We start from the raw sequence: 24,170 nt of genomic DNA on the forward strand, positions 1-24,170 counted from the left end.
AAAACAAACCTGAATTGTTGTTTCTTTTTCACTAAACACCTTACCCAATACATTGTCCCCGTTGGGGTTTATTTGATGACATACACTCTGTGTCCTTGACATTATTAGAATTGTGCATGAGACTCTTGGGGCTGCTACTTCAGTGCTTTCAGACTGAGCTGTGTGCTTATATGTGCAGTCCGTGCCCACATCACGTGGCAAGAGGGAATTTTACAGCAGCCTGAAAAAGAACTCTTGGCAATGTAGCCACATGATAAGAAAGTTTTATTGTAGGAAAACCATATTGAACGTTACTTAGACATAAGCACCATTCATGACATTTATACTTGCTACAGGCCCATATGTTCTTTCAAATCAATGCTTTTCGTATTCAATAGCTAAGAGTGTGCATATTATAGGGGGGTCTTGGCTTAACTGCTATGTTGCACCAATGCTATGCCACTTGCATCTTGCTCAGTCCTGAGAGATTCCATTATTCAGAAGGTAAAGGAAATCCCATGGCGCATGTTATTAAAGGCACTGAAGGACTGGGCATCTTTGCCTGGTTTATGGATTTAAAATATGAAAGTTGAAAACAATAAATCAAGAAAGTTAGTTGTGTTTCTCCATGGAAACATTCTGGATTAGGAAAGAAGAAAGAACTTTCATTTTCCTGCTATATATTTCTATTGGATATAGCACTTTTCACAACCTCAGGATGCCCCAATGTGCTTTTCGATGTGTAATCACTTGTAGAAATGCAGCAGCACACAGCAAGGTCCTTTAGACAAGAATAAAATGGTGAGCAGATAATCTGCCTTTTATAGTGATGTTGGCTGAGAAACAAATATTGACTAGGACACCAAGGTGAATTCACCGGCTCTCCTTTTAAATAGTGCCATGAGACTTCTTACATCCATAATGCAGTCTCAGTTTAACTTCTCATCCAAAAGATGGCTCCTCTGTCAGTGCAGCACTCCCTCAGTACTGTACTGGTGTGTCAGCCTAGACTGTGTGCTCCACTCTGGAGTAGAATTTGAACTCAATCTGCTGACTTCAAGTGCTCACACAGGTGAGTATAATGTGTATGTGTTTATGGCAAGAATTTTCCTGTCAGGGGTGGGGGGGGCAGGGCCTGCTTGCCGACACGTAAAATGACGCGGAATGATGTCGGGCGGAACTCTCGACGTCATCCGGCGTTATTTGCATTTTCAGGTCGGCGGGGGCGCAGCCGAGTCAGCTGTGCACCCGCCGACCTGTCAACAGCCTATTGAGGCCATTGAAAAAATAATTAAAATCATTAATGGACTGGCCCATCCAACCTTAAGGTTGGCGGGCAGGTCAGGAGCGCTGGCGACCACCTGAAAAAGCATGAAACCTCATTCACGGGTGGGATGAGGCTTCATGACTGAATTTAAAAATTAACATTCACTTTTACTTAAAGTTATGTCCATGTCCCAACTCATGCGATATTGTCACGTGAAGGGGCATGGATGGCAAATAAAATTTTCTAAACAAAACCTTTTTCCCTTTGGGAACCGATCTCCCTGAGGCAGAACTTAGTCTCAGGGGGATCAGAGCGCTCCTTCACACGCATACGCGAAGCAGCGCACTCCCGCATTTCCCATCCCCCCTCCCTCCCGCCCGCACAGGGAGTGCACAGCACTTCTGTGCGGACGTCACGCTGGGCGGGCCTTAATTGGCCCGCCCACGAAAAATGGCGGCGCGCCCCCAATTGGGGGCACCAATTGGAGGGGCGCCCGCTCCCGCACCCCCCCCCCCACCCCCCCGACGGGCGAAAAATTTTGCCCATAAGTTTGCTTATGGCGACTGGTAACTTCTGTACCTCAGTGCAAAGTAATAATGTTACTTGATCTGTGTGCAATACAAGTGAACTTTACAACCAAAGAACAAATAATAATTATATCTTTTGCAATCATTGTCATAATTCTCAATGGCCGTCATACCTGTTGAGATGTCTGTGTGTAAAATCCCTAGTGGTGGCCTCTATACGCTGAACCATCATACGCCATCACGCACCAAACAACAGTTCTGAGCTAACTTGAGCTCGGCTTGCTTTTTAAAGTTTTACAATTTGTTTTCCACCTTTTATTTCTACAATTACGCAGTGGCAGATCTATGTAATAGGTGGAATATTTCACTAGGATTGCTGGGTTTATTTTGGATATGAGAAGACTGGAATTGAGAAATTCTTCCTTAGTGAACCAGTGCTGACACAGTAGCTTTTGGGTGCTGACACAGTGGAGGCAATACAGTAATATACACTGGAGAAAAAGTTGCATCATTAGTTTGCCTTCAGCAATTCTCTGAATACATAATGTGGCATGAAAGTCAATAGCTCTTAATTGAAACCAGTTGAGCGCTGCATCATGGCTTTGGTAAAATTAATGTGCATTCACTGACGTGCCCTCCTGGCTTAGAGCCTCAATTGTCAGGGCAACATATTGGGAATTTGTGCTTAAATTGCAGTAATTGCCACATGCACCCCTCCCCCATTTTTTGTGCAAGTGGATGATAAATTGTTGGGCGGGGAGGGGGTGCTGAAGGATGATAGGTTAAGGGAGATCACACAAAAATTTCTAACGGGCAAGGCTTTGCACTGAAAGCATGCATTTGTGAAATTGACCCTTGCACATGGAATGTTGGTATAAAGTGTATGTCATATAACTCACACGCTCAGGTTCCATCTGACTCTGGATTGAAGTGATACAAAACTCACATCCAAGGAGTCAAGATACAGTCCAGATACAGACTGCATTTACATTTCCTGCAATGTTAATGTAAAATTTCATAGCAATACTATAATTGTACTGCTAATACACCCTTAATGGATTGCTAATCGAGTCTGGAATTGGGGTTATAAATTCCATTCTAACACGGCTATCCTAGTTAAGTGGGTTTGAGTTTTAGCCAGCAGCCCAGGTTCCTTTGGATGATGCTGCTAAGTGCACCTTCTATTGCTGAACCATGGATCACCGCTAACATCGACTGTTTACGTCCATAATTCAAGTTGTCCAATTTGGCTGAAGTCAGAAGTGTGGCTTTGTGAGGAGATAGTTGTGAAGATAATAGAGGGAATACAAAGGATTTGAAAAGAGTTAGGACAAAATAGTTGAGATACCAAGTACCACCCATGTATGACATAGCTTTTGCTCATGAGCCTTCATTCCAGTTTAAGTTCCAAATTGTTTCCCTTGAATTAATAATTGAGGTGAATCTGTCTGTGTCTGTCTTTGCGAGTGTATTGGGAAAATAAAACTTTCAATTAGCTGTGGTTTCTTAGCTTTCTTACTAATTTTTAAAATAAGTTTGATTCAAGTCCGAGCACCTTATACCACCACAAAACATAAATGTGCATTAGCATGTCAGGAGAGCCCCCTATTCCTCTTCAATTAGTGACATGAAGTATTTGATAGTTACTTAAATAGGCAAGTTTCATCTGAAAGATGACACCTCAGACAATGCTGCACCTGCTTAGTACTGCACTAAAGAACTATCCTGAATTATGTACTCATTTCCTGGAGTGGGGTTTGAAACAGATATATAAACACCAGCAAAATTCTGACAGGGAATTAACAAAATATCTTTGCAACTCACTTTTGCTTCTTTCATTGTGATGTACTCAGGTTAAACAAAATGTTGATAATAGAATTTGTAACATAAAAATATAAGAGATCACATTGAGACTAAATTCACCCCTAAAATTGTTTCTAGTGTTTTTTGAATACCATCTTAACATTTTTATTAGGAGGCCTCAGCTACTCTGAAAAGCCTAGGATTAGAATTGATATTGCTTCCACATCAGTCACTCTATCAGTTTGGAGAATTACCAACTACAGTTACCAAAATGCCACAGTCTGAGCTTGTACAGTTTATAGTGTGCTCAGTATGCTCTCAGTGAAACAATTAAAGTGTATCTTTCCTTAGATTTGTTCCTTCTTCCAAATAATTTAGAAACAAACAAAGGCATGACAAAAGATACTTTCTCCAGTCAAAAACTTATCTCCTGTAAAAGAGTTTTAAAATAATTTTTATGAGGTGGGGAGAGAGAGAGAGAGAGCACAAGAGAGAGGCCAGAGTGTCAATGAGAGAGAATTAGAATGGCAAGACATCCAGTTTTGTACAAGACAGTTTGGATTTCAATGTATCGGGCCCCATTCTGGTCCAGGACCTCCTTAAGTCCGGTATTTTGAAGCTCACACTGTTCGCAATGCCACTGACCAGCCTGAGGCAAGGTCTGTTCATTCATGGGCACTGGCCGACCAATCTGGAGATGATCCACAAACGAGTATCAAAATCAACCAATGGCTGGGCAATTTCAAATGGGTACCCTACCAGCCTCATTGGTTAAATGTTAGTCATGAACATTTCCAGGTCGGTGAGTGTATTGGTGAAGAAAGGTCCTATTGGTCATAATTGTCACATTAGTTCAGCAGTTCTCTATTAAATCACATGTCTACAAACCTAATCTCTGGCTCCCTGATGAAATGGCTGTGCTGGTCATTTTGAAATTAGAAACTCTCTGTTCTCATTGGAAAAGGTATGCTTCAGTGGTAATAGCCAGAACACCACTTAGAGAATAAGGATCATGTTCAGAGTGCTCTCGCTGTGAGTTCCTCAGCTGAGCTCTTCAGGCAGAATCATCCATTTACTGTAAGAGCCTTTGTTGGCACCAGGATGATCCAGAGTAAAGTTTCTGCTTTGACTTTTCTCTCCCTAATGAACCTTTTCGCTCTACAGGTAACACAGCCCTGGAACGTGTAATTTTTCAGAATGGGGTTTTGTTAATGGATCTTTAAATAATAGGGTGGGGGAAGGGAAAGAAGGGGGATTCTTTAATTTTTAATTTGAAATAGCCATTTGATTCCCTCCCCTACCTGGGCTCTAAGCATAAACGAATGGAACAAGACTAAAGCAACAGTTGAAAACGCACAGGTCAGCTGCTGTTCACAGTCTCAGCAAACCAGCACTCTCGGTTTGGATATTTTTGCATGTGAATTAAAAGCTATCTTAGTCTTTGTCAAAAAGAGGATAAATTAGTGGCTGTATGAGGAATGCTTCAAGAAGATGCAGAAATAAGATTTCTGTAGAAGTTTAATTGCCTTGGGAGTTTGATGTGAAGATCATGTACTGCCTTTCAATTGAAAGCTGACTGCTGCTTTGATTTAGTAAGAACATAAGAAACAGGAGCAGAAGTAGGCCATTCGGCCCCTCGAGCCTGCTTCACCATTCAATGAGATCATGGCTGATCATTTGTGTTGAGTTCCACATTCCCATCTACCCCTGATAACCTTAAATTCTTGTGAGGCAAGGGAATCAATCTACCTCCACCTTAAAAACATTCAGTGACCCTGCCTTCTGAGGCAGGGTGTTGCAAAGTCACAGGACCCTCTGAAAAAATTTCTCATCTCTGTCCTATAAGGGTGACCCCTAATTTTAAAACAGTGCCCCCTAGTTCTGGACTCACTCACAAGAGGAATCATTCTTTCCACATCTGCCTTGTCAAGACCATTCAGGATCTTATATACTTCAACCAAATCACCCCTCACTCTTCTAAACTCCAGTGGAAACAAGCCCAGCCTGTCTAACCTTTTCTCATAAGACAACCCAGTCATTCCAGATATCAATCTAGTAAACCCCCTTTGAACCGCCTCCAACACGTTTAAATCCTTCCTTAAATAAGGAGACCACAGAGTATTCGAGATGCAGTCTCACCAATGCCCTGTATAACTGAAGCATAACATCCTTACTTTTATGTTCAATTCCTCTCGTAATAAAGGATAGCATTTCATTAGCGTTCTTGTTTACACGCTGTACCTGCATACTAACTTTTTGTGACTCATGCACGAGAACACCTCGATCCCCCTGCACCTCGGCTTCTGCAGCCATTCTCCATTTAAGTCTTCTTCTTATTGTGTCAGTCTATACATGGCCCAGCCAGAACTGGACACATTTTTGCGCCTTGTTGTTGAATTCGGCAAGATCTGCAACAATGCAGGGTTCCTCTAGCGATAGGCATTGCAGGAGATGTTGCATAGTCTGTGGCTCAGTTCCACATTCACAAGTTGTCGGGCTGGTTGTATATCCCCATTTGCTTAGTGACACCTTTGAACGACCTACACCAGTCCTAAGTCTGTTAAGGCACTTCCAGGTTGCCCAGTTGCAATTAGCTCCTGGGGGAAGGCTTTCATCCAGTAGAATTTCCATCGCTAGGGGTTGTTCGAGACTGGCGAGCCGGTCTTTCCACAAGGCGATGCGGGCTTCAGATGGAGTTGATTGTAATGGGACAACACTGTTCATGAAGCTCTTCCTTGACTTTAGGCGGCTGGGTGTAGGTGTATGACCATGTAGAGGGTGCCTCTCATCTGATGTTTGACGGAGTCACTCTTTCTTACTGGACACCGTTATTCTTATATCAGGGGGAGCGATACCCGCCAGGATATATAGGCTGTTGGTGTTTGTTGGTTTTAAACAACCTGTGATAAGTCAGCAACTTGCATTCAGAACGGCATCCATCTTCTTAGCATGAGTAGATCTTTCCCAAGCAGGGTAGGCGTATTCGGCAGTGGAATAGCAAAGAGTAAGTGCACTGGTTCGCAATGTTTTCGAGCTTGCTCCCCATTTTGTGTTAGTGAGCATATTCAGGATGTTATTTTGTATGCTCACTTTTGCCTTTGTCTTTTCGATGTGGTTCTTGAAGGTGAGGCATCTGTCAAAGGTGACTCCTAAGTAGATAGGGTGCTCGCAATGCGTCAGTGTTGCTCCACACCAGGTTACTTTAAGCTGGCGTTTGGCTTCACGGTTTCTGAGGTGGAATGCACAAACTTGCTTCTAAGTTTAAGTAATACTTTGCTTTTTTTTTCTTCCTGCCAAAGTGAACAACTTCACATTTTCCCACATTTTAGTCCATCCACCAGATTTTTGCCCACTCACTCAACTTATGTATATTCATCTGCAAACCCCACATCTTCACAACATAATTCCCTACCTATCTTTGTGTCGTCTGCAAATTTAGCTACCATGCCTTCACTTTCCGCATCTAAGTCATTGATGTAAATCGTAAAAAATTGAGGCCCCAGCACAGACCCCCGTGGACTCCACTCATCACTCCAATCAGACAAAGACCCGTTTATGTATACCCTGTTTTCTGCCAGCCAGCCAATCTTCTATCCAGGCTAAATATATGTCACCCCTATGAGTTTTTATTTTCTACAATAACCCTTGATGTGGCACCTTATCAAATGGTTTCTGAAAATCCAGTAATTGCTTTGAACGTCCTAACTGGTGGTGCCACATCTATCACACTGGCCTGATTTTTTAGAGGTCAGATTTTAGAATCATTCCTAGGTCCTTTGTGTGTGCTGCACAGTGTTAACACTGGATCTCACTTCCAGGAATGTATGTTGCACTGCCTTCTTCTGGGAGGGATGCACTGCAGTGCTAAACTTGGCAAACATTTCCACATTCATTCATTCAGTATCACCTCCACTTTACTGGCCATTAAATCATGATATTTGAAGCCTCAATATTTGTTGTTTTTTAGCCTGATTATTTGTTTCATGAGCAAACATTGGTTTGTACTGCATGTTTTGGGCACATTCCTTTCAAATAGCTCTTGCAGTATTGCACACCAAATCCCAGACAAGTATGGAATTGATCATTGAAAATATACCCCATCCTACATTGACCTGATGCCCGTGTTCATGAAATAGTCTAGTCTGATTTGCCATGAGCAATGACACTTGACATCTGCTAGTATTTCCTATTTATGCTTTTTAAGTATCAGGTTGGCTCAGTTGAAAGCAGCATCACCTCTGAGTAGGATTTCCAAGTCCTCCTGGATTGTCCATCAGACCCTTTGGGTAACATGCGAGTAAATAGGGAATAGAATTAATGGCAGCCCCACTGCAGTAATGAGAAGCAACAAAGCCATGACATGTGGGCCTGTGGCGAGTTTCCACCAGCAGGCTGGGTTGCAGTGGCGCATGTGTGAGCACTAGGCAGTAAGTGCTGTACCCATTTTAGAAAACCACTTGCAACTTTTCCCTTTTCCACTTGCCTGCAACACCCCCTCCCTTTCGCTGCATCTTGCCTAAAGCTGCCTGTAAGGGAGTTAGCTGATCACGTTAGGGCTGATGTAGTTGGGACCCACATCTGGACACCCTCACGTCCCTGAGCAATTTATTAAAGTCAAGGGGGAATACAGCATTTAAATTCCCAGTCTTCGGCTCCCAGTGTCTGTGTGTGCAGCAGGGACACCAATTCCTGCCAAATGGTCCCAGCATTTTCTGTTTCTCTTCGAATTAGATTCACGTGCTGTGCTCCAGCACGTCTCACGAGATGTCAACACCCGCATCACCGCGCGATCACCCAGGAGCTTTCTGATTGGCTGAAAATGCAGTTAGGTAACCCGCATTTTTGGTTAACTGGCAGCACCATCCATTCCCCACGCATGCTGGATAATAAAAATTAACTGTAATATGCATATGAATAAAAAATTCTGTATGCACAACTGCTCCCTGTATTTGACGTGACTGGAGGGAACTCACACTATGCTCTCATCACCATTCCTTATCCTAGACTGTCAGGAAAACCCCCTTCCCCTCTGCTTTTCCATTTTCCTGCTCCGCCTTTTATGAATTCTCAGATTTCCATTTCAAAGGCTGTCACTTGAATTTAAGCTGCCTGCAGAGCAGAGGAGCGTGAGGTCCTCCAGCTGCAGATCACTGAGTGAAGGTGGCTGAAGGGCAGGGCGGCCTTGAGCAGCTGAACTTGACTCAGTATCAAAACCATCGGCATAATGGAAAACGCACGAGCAGGAGCGACGGTACCGAACATGGGATTGCAGGAAAGGGGGAAGCTCAAGTGTTTGGAGGATCAGTGAGCACGTGCCGGAGGGAGCAAAGAAAGGAAAAGCAGTTGGATGGTCAGCGAGCACGCGGAGGCAAACGGGAGGCTGTCATTAGTGAGCATGCGCGGGGGATGGGCAGGTTCCGGAAAGAGCTGCTGCCTGCTTTCGAAAACTCCAGAGGGACTGAACTGAATCGAAACAAAGCTTTTGAATGATATGAGCAACTTTCCCTGAGTGCCTATTTTAAAGCTCTATGTTGTTTCAGTTCCATTATTCGCCGCGTTGGTGGTGCCAATGTGCCACTCCCCAAATCTGGCCACCCAAGGCTACTGCCTAGTTCACCTCGTGGTTGCATGGCAGTTGATGGAAAGAAAGTTGGAGCCTCTACCATCGCTATCCATGTCTAGACTACACCATGCATGTAAAAGTGCATGTGGCCTCAGCAACTCAGACTCTGAGTGAACTATAACACCAAATGTTATACCATTCACTTCAAACATTCCCTGTGATAGCAAGTTTTACATTCTCTTCGGGGGAAGAGTTTCTTCTTCATTTCCTATTGGATTTCTTGGTGACCATCATATATTGATGGCCTCTAGTTATGCTCTTCCCCACAGGAGGACACATAGGCCAAGATTTTCTGGTTCCACTCGCTGCGGGACCAGAAATTCCCGCCCAAAGTCAATGGACCTTTTGCCGATCTGTCAAATGCCCTGTCCCACCCATTACGATTCCCGTGGCACGTGGGACCAGAAAATTTAGGCCATTGTCTCTGCACCCCTTTATCGAAATCTTCCATTATTTGAAAGACTTCTGTTAGAACACCCCTCAGCCCTTTTCCACGACAAAAGAGAACCACCCTGTCAATCCTTTCGTGTTACACATGCCCACACATTTCTGATATCAGTTTTGTAAATCTTCTCTGCACCTCTCCATGTTATAGGAAGAACATAGAGGCACGGGAGACCAGAAGTGCATGCAGTACTCACAAATTGCACAAAGTGTGGTCTAACCCAGGTTTCATACAGATTTAACATAATTTCCCTACATTTCAATTTCATCCCTCATCCCAGTAATAAAGTCCAGTGCTTGATTTGTTTTTTTCAATGGTCTTGCTAACCTATTACGTTTTAGTGATTGATGTAGTTTTACTCTGAGTTCCCTTTGTTCCTCCACCTCACTTGGATTCACCTTTAAGCTATAAGCAGTAACAACTCCAAACTAAGGACAAGCAGTCATGAAATCAAGCATTATATGATCAAACCTCCATGAACAAGCCAACCAGAGTTGGCAACCCTACCTCTGAATTCCAAGGTTGTGGATTCAAATCCCATTCGAGGACATGAGTACCTGACCCAGGTCAAAACTTCAGTCCAGAACTGGGCATGTTCTGTATGTGTAGATGGTAATATCTTTCAGAGAAGGCATTAAATTGAAACCAGGTCAACAGTTTAGGGAGATTCAAAAGATCGCATGGCTTTAATTGCAAAGAGGACAGGGAGTTCTCAAAGTAACCTGATCAACATTCATCCCTCAGCCGACACCGTTAAAACAGAGTAACTGGTCATTTACCTGATTTGCTGTTTGTGGAACCTTGCCATGTGCCAAACTTGCCTATATAACAGTTAATGGTATAATTCAGTGCTCATTCTCTGTGTAAAAAGGGAACCCAGAGCCAGTCTTTCCTTACCATAAATTTATTCACATAACCCAGAGAACACAGGCACAGACTCCCTTCTCACACGGTTCTTCTATATACTTAAGAATAATGCCCGAACCTTTCCCCAATTAGTAACAGCTGCTCTCACTTACAACTCGAGCACGCACTTCATTGTAACACGATTGCATCTTTAATAGTTAATAAACTTCAAAAATTAATTCCTTGGCCGTGAAGCAGCTTGAGACATCAAGAAAACATAGAAGATGTTATGAAAGCAAGCTTTTTTAATGTGGTAATCAGCAACTTTGGCACTCTTGTCAATATGAGTAAATGCAGTGAATTCTGATGGAAAATGCCACAATACAGGGTTAGCCCACCAATTAATCATGAACATAGTCTTTGGTCATTTCAAAATGAAACCCAGGGTTAATATGAAATATTACTACATGCATTGTTGATATTTTACTTTATATTAATGAGCACATTTATATACTTTAATTGTAATTAGTTTCTGTGCTCCATTTTTAAGCATCTGTCCTTCGTAAATGCAGGCACATGTTTCCATTTGATAATGACTATCATACATGGGAAGGATCGTATTTGTGATTTACTGCCAAGTAACACTCGAACCTCCCTGTCCTTGCGAGTGATTAAGGAAACGGAACCATCATTGATTTATTCTCTTTCAGAAGCATAAAAAACGAGAAAACAGCACATCATCCATTAAGAACGGCTAAATTGCAAAGCAATTTTCCTGCCATTGAAGTGGATTATGCTAGTTTTGGCCTAATTATACCGGTTACTGTAAATCTCTGTCGACAGCTCCATCGACTCATTATACAGTCACCAGAAATTACCACTTTTCCTCGGTTGTCCCTGACCTCAAGGCATTTATCATTTCAGTGCAGAAGGGAATCTGAATGAACAGTGTGTGAAATGTGTGCAGTCCGGGATTAATCTTGATATTGCCAACTGCTTTAATTCAACAACTCACCTTTGTTCTCTGGCATATAAATTTGAAAAGAATTGGAGACAGATAGAATTCAATGTTTAAAAGCTCTGTTGATCTTAGATATTGTTGGTCAGCATCCAAATTTTCGAACTGAGCTTTCAGTATTTTGTAAGTATGATACTGGGGGCTAAATGTGATACCCCCAGAAATGGGACAGGGCATCACGATGCTTGATTAATTCGTGGCTGTTGATTGTGATGCAAGCAGCGTGCCAACCTCGCGCTGCCTGCTCATTTCAGTGACTTCAGCAACCAGTCAGGGCTAGCCAGGTTGTTGATTGGTTGGATGCACCAGCAGGGAGCCAATATCATGAGTGGCTAGTGACGCTTAAAGCTAGGCTGCATCTTCTAAAGGTGGAGTGCACTGTGGCTGAAACAGGTGCTGGCAGTCATGCAGGAGGTGACTGCGACCTGGGAATCATTGGAAAATAGCACCGGCATCGGAGAAAGCGTGTTCCAGGGGTTTTGGATGCTACACAGGAGACCTGTTGGAGCAGGTGGAGAAGAACAGAGATATGCTGTATCCTCAGGGGACCAGGAGGCCCTTCAGACACATACTCAGAAGGCAGTGGAACAGATAGCCACAGATATCAATGCCAGGAGTCAAGCCCCGAGAGCCTAGATGCAGTGTCGAAAAAGTTCAATAACCTCACATAAGTGATGAAGGTCAGTGAATGCATCTTCAGCTGGGATAATTGCTCTCAGAACACCCTGGATAGATGTGACCTCCAGCTGAGAATCCATCTCCCCCTCCCTCTTATAGCAGTTTGTCCTCCTCTGTGTGGTCTCGGTTCGTTCTCCCAGTCATTCTGTGTCCCAAGGGGAATGACTGCTAGTGCACCCATGTCTGGGAGCAACTGGATTGTGCAGAAGTCTTGAAGTCAGTGCAAACTTCTTAAACATAGGAGAATAAATTACTACACTGCCGACCTTTGCAACTTGAAAAAACTATTAAAGTACACAACACTTGTAGAATTGAAGCAATAGAAGAAATTAACCAGCAACAATCTGTAGGTAGTTGGTGATTCCTTTAAATAGCACTGGTTTTGGGTTGGGGGAGGGTTAGGGTGTGAATCCTTCCTGCTGCTGAATGGATGTACAGCTGTTAAGAAAGCACATGGCTGAGGAGTTGGCTCCAAAATAGCACCCATGATGTTGAAAGTGCATTGTACACTGATTGACATCACGACCTGGCTGCTCTGCAAACTGAAGCGGTCATTCACTGTACGTGCTGACACCCTCACCAATACGACATCTATCATGGTTCATCCCAAAAGTATGTGCAGTGCCACAGACGCCATTTTGGAGCTTGTAAGATCACTCATAATACCCCCCAAAATGCACAAATGATTCCAATTTCTTGCCCACTGTGTTTTAGTAATTTATCTCCTTATTTTTCTTCGTATTCAGGACATTGCTGCATTTTCTCCTGGTTAGGCAATAAATCAGTATGCCAAGAGGCTGAAAGATGGTATAATAAGAGTCCCAATCTTGGGTCTAAGTTGCTGAGGAAGTAAGTCCAGCAACCTGAACAATGAGTTGATCATTTCTCAGCCAGACCTTTAGCAGTCAGACTTTTAGCAGTCAATTCAAGAAGAGATATATGAACTAACGGAATTTAGGATTCATTCATCCGACCAGGATTCACTTGGTAGATGCATTATTAATGCCATCTGATTTTAACGAGGTTATTTATAGATTAATTTAAAAGGTTGCTTGTTATCTCTGTGTGTCTGAAATTACTTCCCATTTTTCCCTCGCTTTTTGGGACAGTTCCACAAATGTACTGCACATGTTCCATGATCTTGCGGAATCTTTACAGCTGCTCCATTGTGCCAAGTTGCAGGAACAACCAAGATTTATTTATGCCAATGTATAAATTCTGTATCAAAGCAACAATGCTATGCATGTACGTTAAGCGTAATGTTGGACATAACTAGAGGTCTATTGGATGAGTTAGTCGCTGTTTTACAGATAAAATCCTCCGAAACATCTTTACCGTATGATAACACTGGTGTTCTGGCCCCCAAATTTAATCTTGGCCAAAAAATAGACACAACAAAAGATTAATAAATTATCAGGGGCAGATTCATTCACATTAATATTGTGAATGTTCTAAATTACTCAAAATTGTGTAAAACTGCTTGCAAAATGCAATAAAAGGCCAATTGAACTCGTTAGAGTTGTGAAGTTGAATTGGAAAAATGAGTGCTTCACTCAGGTCAGAGCTGTTTGAGTTTATTCAGTGCTTTCAGAGGCTGTGCTTACTCTCTCTTGTTGCTCTCTGTCAAGACAAAAGTACCAACTGGTAGCATCCAGTCAGAAAGTAATCTGTCGGGTGCTAGGACCAACCAAACAGTTGGTTCCCAATTCCACATTGAATAACCACCGCCCCGAGCTTTAACCATGATTTGTTTTAGAAATAAAGTGAATGTGGGATCGGGGCAGGGAAAATTACCATATCTGGACACGGGTGAAGAGGCAGCATTTAGAGAGCTGAAGGCTGGAACAACAGGTCAAGAGTCAATGAGGTCCGAGGTCACGGCCCACCTCGCTCGGCACTCAAAAATGTCCCTAATTACACTCCTTCCTCCAGTTTCCCAGAAGGAAAAAACAGTTCAGACTAGTACTCTTATTTCCCAGTTTTACTGGTGTTCCATTTTAAGGTATACAAGACCAGTGCGGACCACTATTCTTATTTCCTAGTTTTTGCTGTTTTTGAGTTCTGGGTTAGCCACCCTAATTATAAATTCTCCCTCCTGAACAAATAACTCATTGCTTCCTCATCTAGAGAGTGAGTTCCTTGAAGTCTTAAGTCAACCATATTGTGCTCTAAACATATGAGCAAGGGGGATTGAGACACAATCATTTCATTTTAAAACTGCATTTACTGTTCCCGCCATGGCATCTCTAATGTCATTGACATAACTTGCCTATTTTCACTTCTCATAGGCCTGAATTTTACACTCACCCGCCGGCGGGTTTTTAGGCGGGGGGGTGTGGGGGAGTGTGAAATTGAAGGGATGGATATTCCCTTTGGGTTCCCGCCTGCCCTGACCACACAGTGATTTTGCACTGGGATGTCCAAGGCCTTGGACGGGAAGCCCACCCTTGCTCCATTTGAGGCCCTTAAGTGGCCAATTAAAGTGGCCAATTAATGGCCACTTAGGTGCTGTTTCCTGCCCAACCTCAATTTTTAGGCTGGCGGGAAGGTTGAACCTCCATGGGGGAAGTCCGAAATACATCAAAGTTATATCCTGGGCAGGAAGAGGGAGGTGGGGGCGCCTCCATCAGAAGCCTCCTTCTAACATTGGGCATCCCCCTCCTTAATGTCTGGTGGCCTCCGCACCATCATACCCTCCAGCCACTCCCCCAAGACCCCAATCGTGCCATCGCTCCCCCTCAGGCTTTCCCCACCCTCCCCACCCTGGGACCCCCTGAACTTACCTGGGTCTCCGGTCTCCGACATCTTCTTGAACTTCCTTTTGTGTCCACTGGAGAGCTGCTGGCCGATCAGATTGGCCGGCACCTCCCTAAGGCGGGAATCCTCCCAAGTGAAGGGCTGAAGGCCCACCTGCAGCCAATTAACACTTGTTGAAACATAAATTGGCTGCGGGGCAATGGGAGTTGGCAGAGGTGTGTTCCCCGTTGACTCTTCAGATGGTGGGAAACAAGGCCCCGCCATCCGAAAAATTCTGCCCATAATCTATTTGCTCCATTCTTGTTAACGTTGGTCTGCATCATACAACATTTCTTGTTTTTTTTTATTCATTAATGGGATGTGGGCATTGCTATCAAGGCCAGCATTTGTTGCCCGTCCCTAATTGTCTGTGAGATATTGGTAGTGAGCCAACTTCTTGAACCATTATAGCCCATGTGGTGTAGGTACACCAACAGTGGTTAGACATTTTCGTAGTGATTTAACACAACCGAGTGGCTTGCTAGGCCATTTCAGAGCACAGTTAAGAGACAGCCACATTGCTGTGGGCCTGGAGTCACACTTAGGCCAGACCAGGTAAGGATGGCAGATTTCCTTCCCTAAAGGGCACTCGTGAACCAGATGACAATCCAGTAGTTTCATGGTCACATGGCTGATACAACTAGTTTTTTATTCCTGATTTATTTAATTAACTCAATTTAAATTCCCCAGTTGTCATGTTGGGATTTTGGCTCATGTCTCCAGATCATTATTGCCAGGCCTCTGGATTACTAGTTCAGTAACATAACCACTACACTATTATTCCCAAAAATGACTACAACTTCCATTTATGCCCATGTCGGGCCAGTGCATCTACTTTACAGTAATATTCCTGACATACCTTTCTGTAACCTTCTTTGTTACACATCTACCCTGGGCATTCAGTCACGGCTTGAGTGTGTAGAAAATGTGACTCTCACATATTTGTCACACTTTACATCACCTTTGCATATTTGGCAGGGCTGTTCTTCCACAGCAGAAATATTCATCCATCACTCCATTGCCGTGCTGGACAGCGAGACCTTGTCAGTGAATCAGTGGTCAGCATTCTTAGGGCTGCACTTTTTTGGTGCCACTGGGTTCATAGCTCCGAAAAAAGCAAATGTTGCATAGCAAGTACATGATTTTAAACCCTTAGGGATGTTTATCATTGTATGTACCATTACACAATTACTGTTTATGGATAAATAGATATAATATGCAAATTATAGGATATTTGATTAATACAATACTCACCATTAATTTTGTTGTCTCTTTAATTTTTTGACAGTCCTCAGTTCTCCTTCCTGAACAAATGAAGTATTTCTTCTTCATCCTTAAGGCCTTGAGTACACTACACTGTGCCTAAGCAGTGGGGATTGAGACACAATCAAATGACCCATGGCTATGATATACATTTCTATAGCTGGATTATCCGAATCCTGAAATGCAAACCATTGAGTCCTCAACTTCTGACTTACCCCTGACCCGCTCATTCATTAGAATTGAAAGATTCTACAAATGGTCATAGTATGTTCACCAGTCCTGAACATCCAGTGAGGGGTCAAACTCAAATACATTATTGGTTAGAGATGGAGCTACACCCCTGATCCACATTCCACTTGAGCATGATTCTTTACTGGGAGCACAGGTTGGATGAATTTACCCTCTAATTTCTTACCACTGGTATCTCCATTTACAAATGGTAACAAAAAACACAAGAGCATACAGCTTTAAGTAGGCTCACTTCCATTTTTTAAAAGATAAGACATGGGAATGTTTTAAATCATTAACATAAGTGCCTCTCTACATTCATCTGTCATAAGATTGAATTTGTCACAATAATTTTCAATTAGGTACAAAGAAGCAATTATTGGTGCCTGAACATGCTTGTTTTTTTTCCATTTAGCTATTGTGAAGATTTCCGATTCTTTGAGATGAAGCTCATGTTGTAGAGTATTGCTGTAAAGTGTGGATTGGAAAATCAGGTGTGGAGCTCAGTGCCCCTGATATGTGCCACTCCTACTTGTGTAGTTATTAAAATTAATGACCAAAATTTGGAAGTGCCATAAATGAGGCACACCGACCTCTACAGCTAACCCTTGCATCATCCGTACTGTAGCATCACCTCATGAAATGTACTTCAATGTGTATTTTGAAATGTAATGTTTCAGTTACTTCTACAGGTATGAAGGCAGCGCCTATATCATTGCATTGCAATCGAATATATTGATATGCAAAGGACAGACTGGATAGGGAGAAACTGTTCCCACTCATGAAAGGATTGAGAACAAGGAGGCACAGATTTAAAATAATTAGTAAAGTAAACAAAAGCAATATGAGGACAAACTTTTTGACGCAGCGAGTGGTTAGGATTGGGAATGCACTGCCAGAGAATCCGGTGGAGGCAAGTTACATTGAAGCATTCAAAAGAGATCTGAATGTTATCTGAAAAGAAAGAATGCTGAGTTACGGGAACAAGGCGGGGGAACGGCACTAGGAGAGTTGCTCATTCAGAGATAAAAGCAAAATACTGCGAATGCTGGAAATCAGAAACAAAAACAGAAAATGCTGGAAAAACTCAGCAGGTCAGGTAGCACCTAACCTACTGAGTTTTTCCAGCATTTTCTGTTCTTACTCATTCGGAGAGTTGGTGCAGACACGATGGGCCAAATGGCCTCCTTCTGTGCTGTAACAATCCTGTGATTCTGTGAAAAGCTTTTTGTATGCTGTTTTATCCCATTTATTACAATCGCATTATAATACATTTCTGTGTTTACAGATTCTGGATATATGTGGGGAATAATGTGCATCTGAAAATATCATCACTGGAAATGTCTGTTTATCTCTAGTAGGTTTCATTGGCTAAAATCCCAGGTACAATGGGTGAGATTTTAACTCACTCAAAACCCATCAACTTGCTCAGAATTAAAATCAGGCCTGATATCACTTCAAGTATAACAGGAGAGAACACTGCACACTTCCCTTGTAGATTTTCAATATTTTACTTTTAAAATCTACTCTCTTTTATATATGTTTTTAAAAATCTAATCAGCAGACGGTTTATGCTTATCTTAATAAGCCCAGTATTTTTGAACTCAAAAAGATAGTTGCTGTTGAAAAGGAAGCAAACGGTTTTTATTTAGGAAAGAAATCCACATTGAAATATAATTCCACTGCGATGATCTGTTCCAGCATACAAGAATCTGTCCTTTGCCCATGACCTGAATTTTCCAGCTCTTTGAATCCATCTGACATGTGTATAACTGGACATTACCTAACAAATATTTTTCTGATCTTTTTTTCCCTGCACGCGTGTTAAATGCGATCACAGCTGAATAAATATTTTCTTTTTCCAGGTCCTAATTATTTCTACAGACGGGCGGTATTCCTTTAACTATTTAATCCGACTGTACTGTACATTTGTGTGAAATACACCATTTGAAGAATTTTATTTGAACGCTTATTCTTTTGTTCCCTCTCCCCAGAGTGCTGCTGCGATCTCTGCCACAGTTAGTGATGACAACAAAATCATAGTGTCACTCCAACCATCTGACGTGACTAATGGATCCTCTCTGTACTATGTGAAAATAACACAGTCTGTTAACCTGACCAATTATAAACTCCAGTTCAAAGACTTCAACAGTACACTCCCTCCACCTGTGGTCTTCAATGCTTCTTACCATGGGATCTACTACTTAGTGACCCTCCTCACTGGAAGCTCAAAATCAACTGTTAAGCCGGTACATTTAGTTGCTGTACTAACAAGTAAGCAACTCTTTTATTTTGTTGTTTATGATACTTGTCAGGAAGTTAAATATATAATAATGGATACCTAGGATTGGGTCATCTCTTTGGGAGCCTGAGATGGTGTTCTAACCTACAAGAGTGAAACATGGGGCTGGATTTTCATCTTTGAGGCTGGTAGTGAGAAGTTGGGAAATTTCCTGGCTCAGCACGCCTGCCTCAGGAGAAAATGATCGTAAAGGTGGGACTTACATTCCGGGGGAGTGGGAGGTAACTGGATTCCAGTATGCCAACACTGGAAAGAGCTCGGAGGCAGCCACAGGGGCTGCCAGGTGCCAAGACAGGCTGCTTAAAAAGTCTGCCTTGGTGCTCCGGGACTTTGCCCCAGTTATAGTAAAATCAATCAAACAAAAAACAGCCCTCACCCCACACATTCCCCATGCCCATCCATGTCAACCCACGCCACCTCATTGTCTCCACCCACAGCCCCATGGCCCCTCATACCCACTATACCAACCTAAGCCCCCCACCCATCCCGGAAGGCCCCTCTAGCTTCATGCCAACCTATAGCACTTCCATGCCCATTCACCAAGTATACATTCTGTACAGAACCACTGAACACTCTAGTAACAATAGCATGTGAAAAAGCTTTGAAAAACAGTCATTCATTCATTCATGAAAATTGATTTTCCTACAGCCCTATAAGTTGTCAATCAGTAGGATAAACTGCAAGTGCTTGAAACCACTTTATCTTGGATAAATAAATATTATGCAATTGACAGAATAGATAAGAGAGAAAGAATGGTCATCAAGCAATGTTTTCCCTGAGGTGCAGCTGGTTCAATGGATGCCTGGGCTCTCAGTCAAGCTTCATTATGCATATTTGTCAAATTGCATGAAAATTCTATATAGAAATATATTGAAGGGAAGGTTCAACCTGTGATTGCCTGATCATGTTTAGCTTTATTTTACTAAGTTTTACTTAGATTGCATATTTCCTGTAGGTAATGTGTAAGAAAGTGTCACAGAAGCCTCAACACAGGCTTGTTGAAATTGACAGTATTGTGTTTCCTTCAACAAATTTGGTCAAAGAACTGCAAAAAAAATGATATTGAACTCCAAATTATGCAACATTGATAATTTATCAACTAGTTTGTATAACTAATATATTTGTTAGCATTTATTTTGAAATTTTAGCACATTTGGGAATATTGATGTGTTAGCATCATATAATGATCAATGAACACATTTACTGTTGAAGTTTCCTTCATGTGGTTTGATGTTTCAATAACTAGTCACTAGATCAGTGTAGAAAGGTTTAATCAATATTTAATTAAGTTTATTCACAAATTAGCTGCTGCTTCCACTTAGAGACAACAAATTCATAGGATTATGTGTACTATTGGGATGATTTCACAATTCCCAATGGGGAAGCCACACTCGCAGTTAGGCCTACAGCATTAGAGCACTTTTTTTTGGCCTGATTAAAGCATTCATTCTTCTATCAATAATTTCATATGTAGAACCATTGGAGTATTTTGGGCAACAAGTGTCAATGGGAGGAACAAACACTTTCCTTTAGTTAGTTATTACATTGTCACATTAAAACTGTTACTCACAATTAAAATAACAGCTAATACCTCTGTCAAAACAGACCAGTTGAGTGCTATATGAGTCAACCAGCAACTTTATATTAACATTGCACAAAGTAATCTCTTGTCTAAAGAGTTTATCAGGATGTATTAAGTAAGTAATAGTTTTCTATTAAACACAAAGACAATTATCTGTTTGAAGAAAATTAAATAGAATGTTGACAGTTACTTTTTATGGGATTGCTTAAGTGGGTAATTGCTCCAGAGGTATATAAAGTCATATTGTCAATCATCAAGGTAAAGGAAAAACAAGGGCCAGATTTAGGAATTTACTTAACCAGTGAAATTTCACTAAATGATGCCACAGTGGATTAATGTCTGAACAGTTTTGATCTTGATCTTGCGTCATTAAGGAAGAAGGAGGACATGTCAGAGGAACTGTTTTTGAAGGTAGCATCATCAGAACAGATGCGACGGAGGCGAAGGAACTGAGAGAATGGAATGGAGTCCTTACAGGAAGTGGGGTGTGAGGAGCTGTAGTCGAGGTAGCTGTGGGAGTCGGTAGGCTTGTAATGGATATTGGTGGACAGTCTATCACCAGAAATTGAGATAGAGAGGTCAAGGAAGGGAAGGGAAGCGCGCGCGCCCCCCCACCCCCCAACCACCAACACCTTAAACCAGCTTATATTTCACCCCTCTCCTAACTTTACTCAGTTCTGCTGAAGGGTCATGAGGACTCGAAACGTCAACTCTTTTCTTCTCTGCCGATGCTGCCAGACCTGCTGAGTTTTTCCAGGTAATTCTGTTTTTGTTTAAGATTAATGAAAAGTTGGGCTTTGTCTCAAGGAGATTGGAATTTTCAAGTGAGGAAAATAGTTGTGCAGTTGATAAAGGTTATAATCCAACAAGGAGTCCCTTAACCTAACCTCAATGCCTTGCCACCATCCCTTGACAGAGTTCCTTTTTGTAGCTTCTAAATTGAAGTGGAAGAAAAGTATAGTAAATCATCTGAGGCAATATTTGTCCAATAGATTCAGCAGATAAAGACTCCATGCTAATTTAAGCAACTGCCACTTCAGAATATGTGACTTCTCTCTAGCAGCTGTCAAGTCTGAGGCTACGTTACCTGCTTTACTGAATGAAGCATCTCTAGCTGAGCATGTGCCAAACCTTGAAGTACCAACACCTGGTAATCCTTGTTGGATTATAACCTTTATCAACTGCACAACTATTTTCCACACTTAAATTCCAATGATGTGATTTAAGAAGGCGTCCAATATTTAATCTTGCAGGTTTTTTAGCTTGTGCTATACAGAAAAACTGACTACCAAGAAAATGTCTCTTTGAATACAGTTGTAGCACAAGAGTGGCAGATGTAGGCTCACCCCTCTGATTTCCCCAGTTGCCAGGTACAAGGGAATGTTTAGTTAAGAGACCCTGAGCTACTCTTGGATGTTGTAACTAGTTACAGGCTGGTATCTGAAGCCTGAAAAGAGAGCAAAAGAAAATCGTGAAGGGGAGAGACAATAAAGTGTTGTGAGGTGGTAGCAATTAAATCCCAGGCTGAGGAGGTGGGTTAACCTGGGCTCCTGTGAACTGTCTGATTTAAAGGATCTAAAAATTAAGACTGTGATTCATAAGCCAAGAGATCATGGGATTTAAGTAAGGTATTCTGTTCATTAGTAACAGTTATCAGGTGAACATTTGAAACTCTCTATGTCTGTGACATTGCCAGGAGGAAAGCAGCTGTGAGATAGGAGAAATTACCAAACTAGGTAACCTGGCACTCTGAGCATCAAATAACAATCAACAGAGTCTGCGTACTTGTTAAAGAGAAAACCGAGAGTAGAAATGCGACAGGTGACATGATAAAAAGTAGCACGAGAAAGTGGCAAATTACTCCTGGGATTCAATCTAAAAATGGAGCATTACAGATATGAGGCCAATGAGAGCTTCCTTAAAAAGTTTGATTGGGAGAGTTACCATTTAGAATAAAGAGTTTCTAACCAATCGGAAAGGTGTGAAGCTTGTCAGCTATGGTTAAATAGCCCAGTGCTTAAACTGGGATGTGACTCACCCAGCCACACCCCTGAAAGATTTTTTGGGGGCCAGGGTGACAAAGTTAGTCACAGAGTCCGAGTTATACAGCACAGAAGCAGGCCCTTCGGCTCATCATGTCCGTGCCGGCCATCAAGCACCTATCTATTCTAATCCTATTTTCCAGCACTTGGCCTGTAGCCCTGTATGCTATGGCATTTCAAGTGCTCATCTAAATACTTCCTCAATGTTGTGAGGGTTCCTGCCTCTACCACCCCCTCAGGTAGCGTGTTCCAAATTCCAACCACCCTCTGGGTGAATAAACTTTTCCTCAAATCCCCTCTAAACCTGTCCTTTACCTTAAATCTATGCCCCCTGGTTATTGACACCTCTGCTAAGGGGAATAGTTTCTTCCTATCTACCTTGTCTATGCCCCTCATAATTTTGCATACCTCTGTCAGGTCCCCTCTCAGCCTTTTCTGCTCTAAGGAAAACAACCCTAGCCTATCCAATCTCTCTTCATAGCTGAAACGTTCCAGCCCAGGCAACATCCTGGTGAATCTCCTCTGCTCCCTCTCCAGTGCAACCACGTCCTTCCTATAGTGTGGTGACTAGAACTGCGCACACTACTCCAGTTAAGAACTGTTCTCTCATCTTATATACAGAGATGTATTTATTGGTATGCAAGGGATTAAATATATTTATTTACCTGCAATAGGACAGGAAACTTTCTTGAATATGTTCTTGAAACCAATTGGAAAGACGTTTATCTGTTTGATTTTGATCCAGTCTGTTTCTGTCTTAATCGTCTGTTGAAATGTGCACATTCCAGAAAATGTACCCTCTATAACACTGTAACGACTGACCCCTCTTTGAGCACCACCACCTGTGATCTGTTTATTGGCTCAAATTTAGTATTATATGCTAAATAATCATGCCTATTATTATATTCAATATTTTCAAACCTGCTTTGTGGGGGAGAGAACTCTTATTTAGCAAAAAGAGTAAAAAAGAAAATGAAACACTTGCTTTTGGTACTTTATAACAGCTCAATATAAAAGTAGTGTTTCTATCCTCTCCCTAACATTTATCTTTAAACCTGATTATAGTGTATCCTCGTTTGTACCTGACACAAACATAGTCTAATCAAAAACTCCAATGAGATGCTGAAGGTAATAAGAAAGGTAATGGCTGCCTAATTAAGAGATTAATGAGCCTGAGTTTTACACCGAGCACTTAGCCCATTTATTTTAAGCAAGTTAACTTCTGCTCAGTACCTTTCCCATGGGAATGTAACATCTTAAACATCCTGTACTTCAACATTTGTAATTTTTCTCAACCTTTAATGGCATAAGAAACCTGGTGGAAACACGCTAGGACTGACTGGACTCGTATCAATGTTCAAACAATACATCTCGACTACATATGTCAACATCGGAACATTGGAAATAGGAGCAGGAGAAGGCCTTTCGGCCCCTCGTGCCTGCTCTGCCAATCAACTAGATCATTGCTGATTCACCAATCCCTCTTCGCAGATTATTGTGAGGGGTAATCTGAATATCTGAATAAGTTTGCCAAGGTTGTTCCTGTTCATAGTCGCTGTCTGTGTTCTGAACTTTATAAACATGGGAACCTTTAGAGGAAGCACAGGAAATGGTGAACTTAACAGCAATTAATTGTTATTCTGTGCTACTTTGGTCTCCTTTATCCTCTTGCTCCTTCGTGTCCACCTCCATTAATCATGAGTTTATTAGAGCAATTCATGATGAATTTTGTGAGAAGGCAGCATAAAAGAAGTCACCAGTGTGAAATCAC

General features: G+C 42.0%; 2 protein-coding genes across 2 annotated transcripts in view; one reads left to right on the forward strand and one right to left on the reverse strand.

Moving 5' to 3' along the window:
* Window positions 1–115, reverse strand: part of rerg (RAS-like, estrogen-regulated, growth inhibitor) — a 194,105-nt gene extending 193,990 nt beyond the window's left edge. Inside the window, exon 1 of the mRNA XM_078553563.1 lies at window positions 10–115. The gene's annotated coding sequence lies outside the window, so the exon portion shown is untranslated. The remainder of the gene's footprint in view (window positions 1–9) is intronic.
* Window positions 1–24,170, forward strand: part of ptpro (protein tyrosine phosphatase receptor type O) — a 171,719-nt gene that overhangs the window by 46,667 nt on the left and 100,882 nt on the right. Inside the window, exon 2 of the mRNA XM_078553559.1 lies at window positions 18,468–18,747. Coding sequence (XP_078409685.1) covers window positions 18,468–18,747 — 280 coding nt within the window. The remainder of the gene's footprint in view (window positions 1–18,467; window positions 18,748–24,170) is intronic.

This window comes from Cetorhinus maximus, chromosome 12 (genome assembly GCF_964194155.1).
Source record: "Cetorhinus maximus chromosome 12, sCetMax3.hap1.1, whole genome shotgun sequence".
Taxonomy (NCBI): domain Eukaryota; kingdom Metazoa; phylum Chordata; class Chondrichthyes; order Lamniformes; family Cetorhinidae; genus Cetorhinus; species Cetorhinus maximus.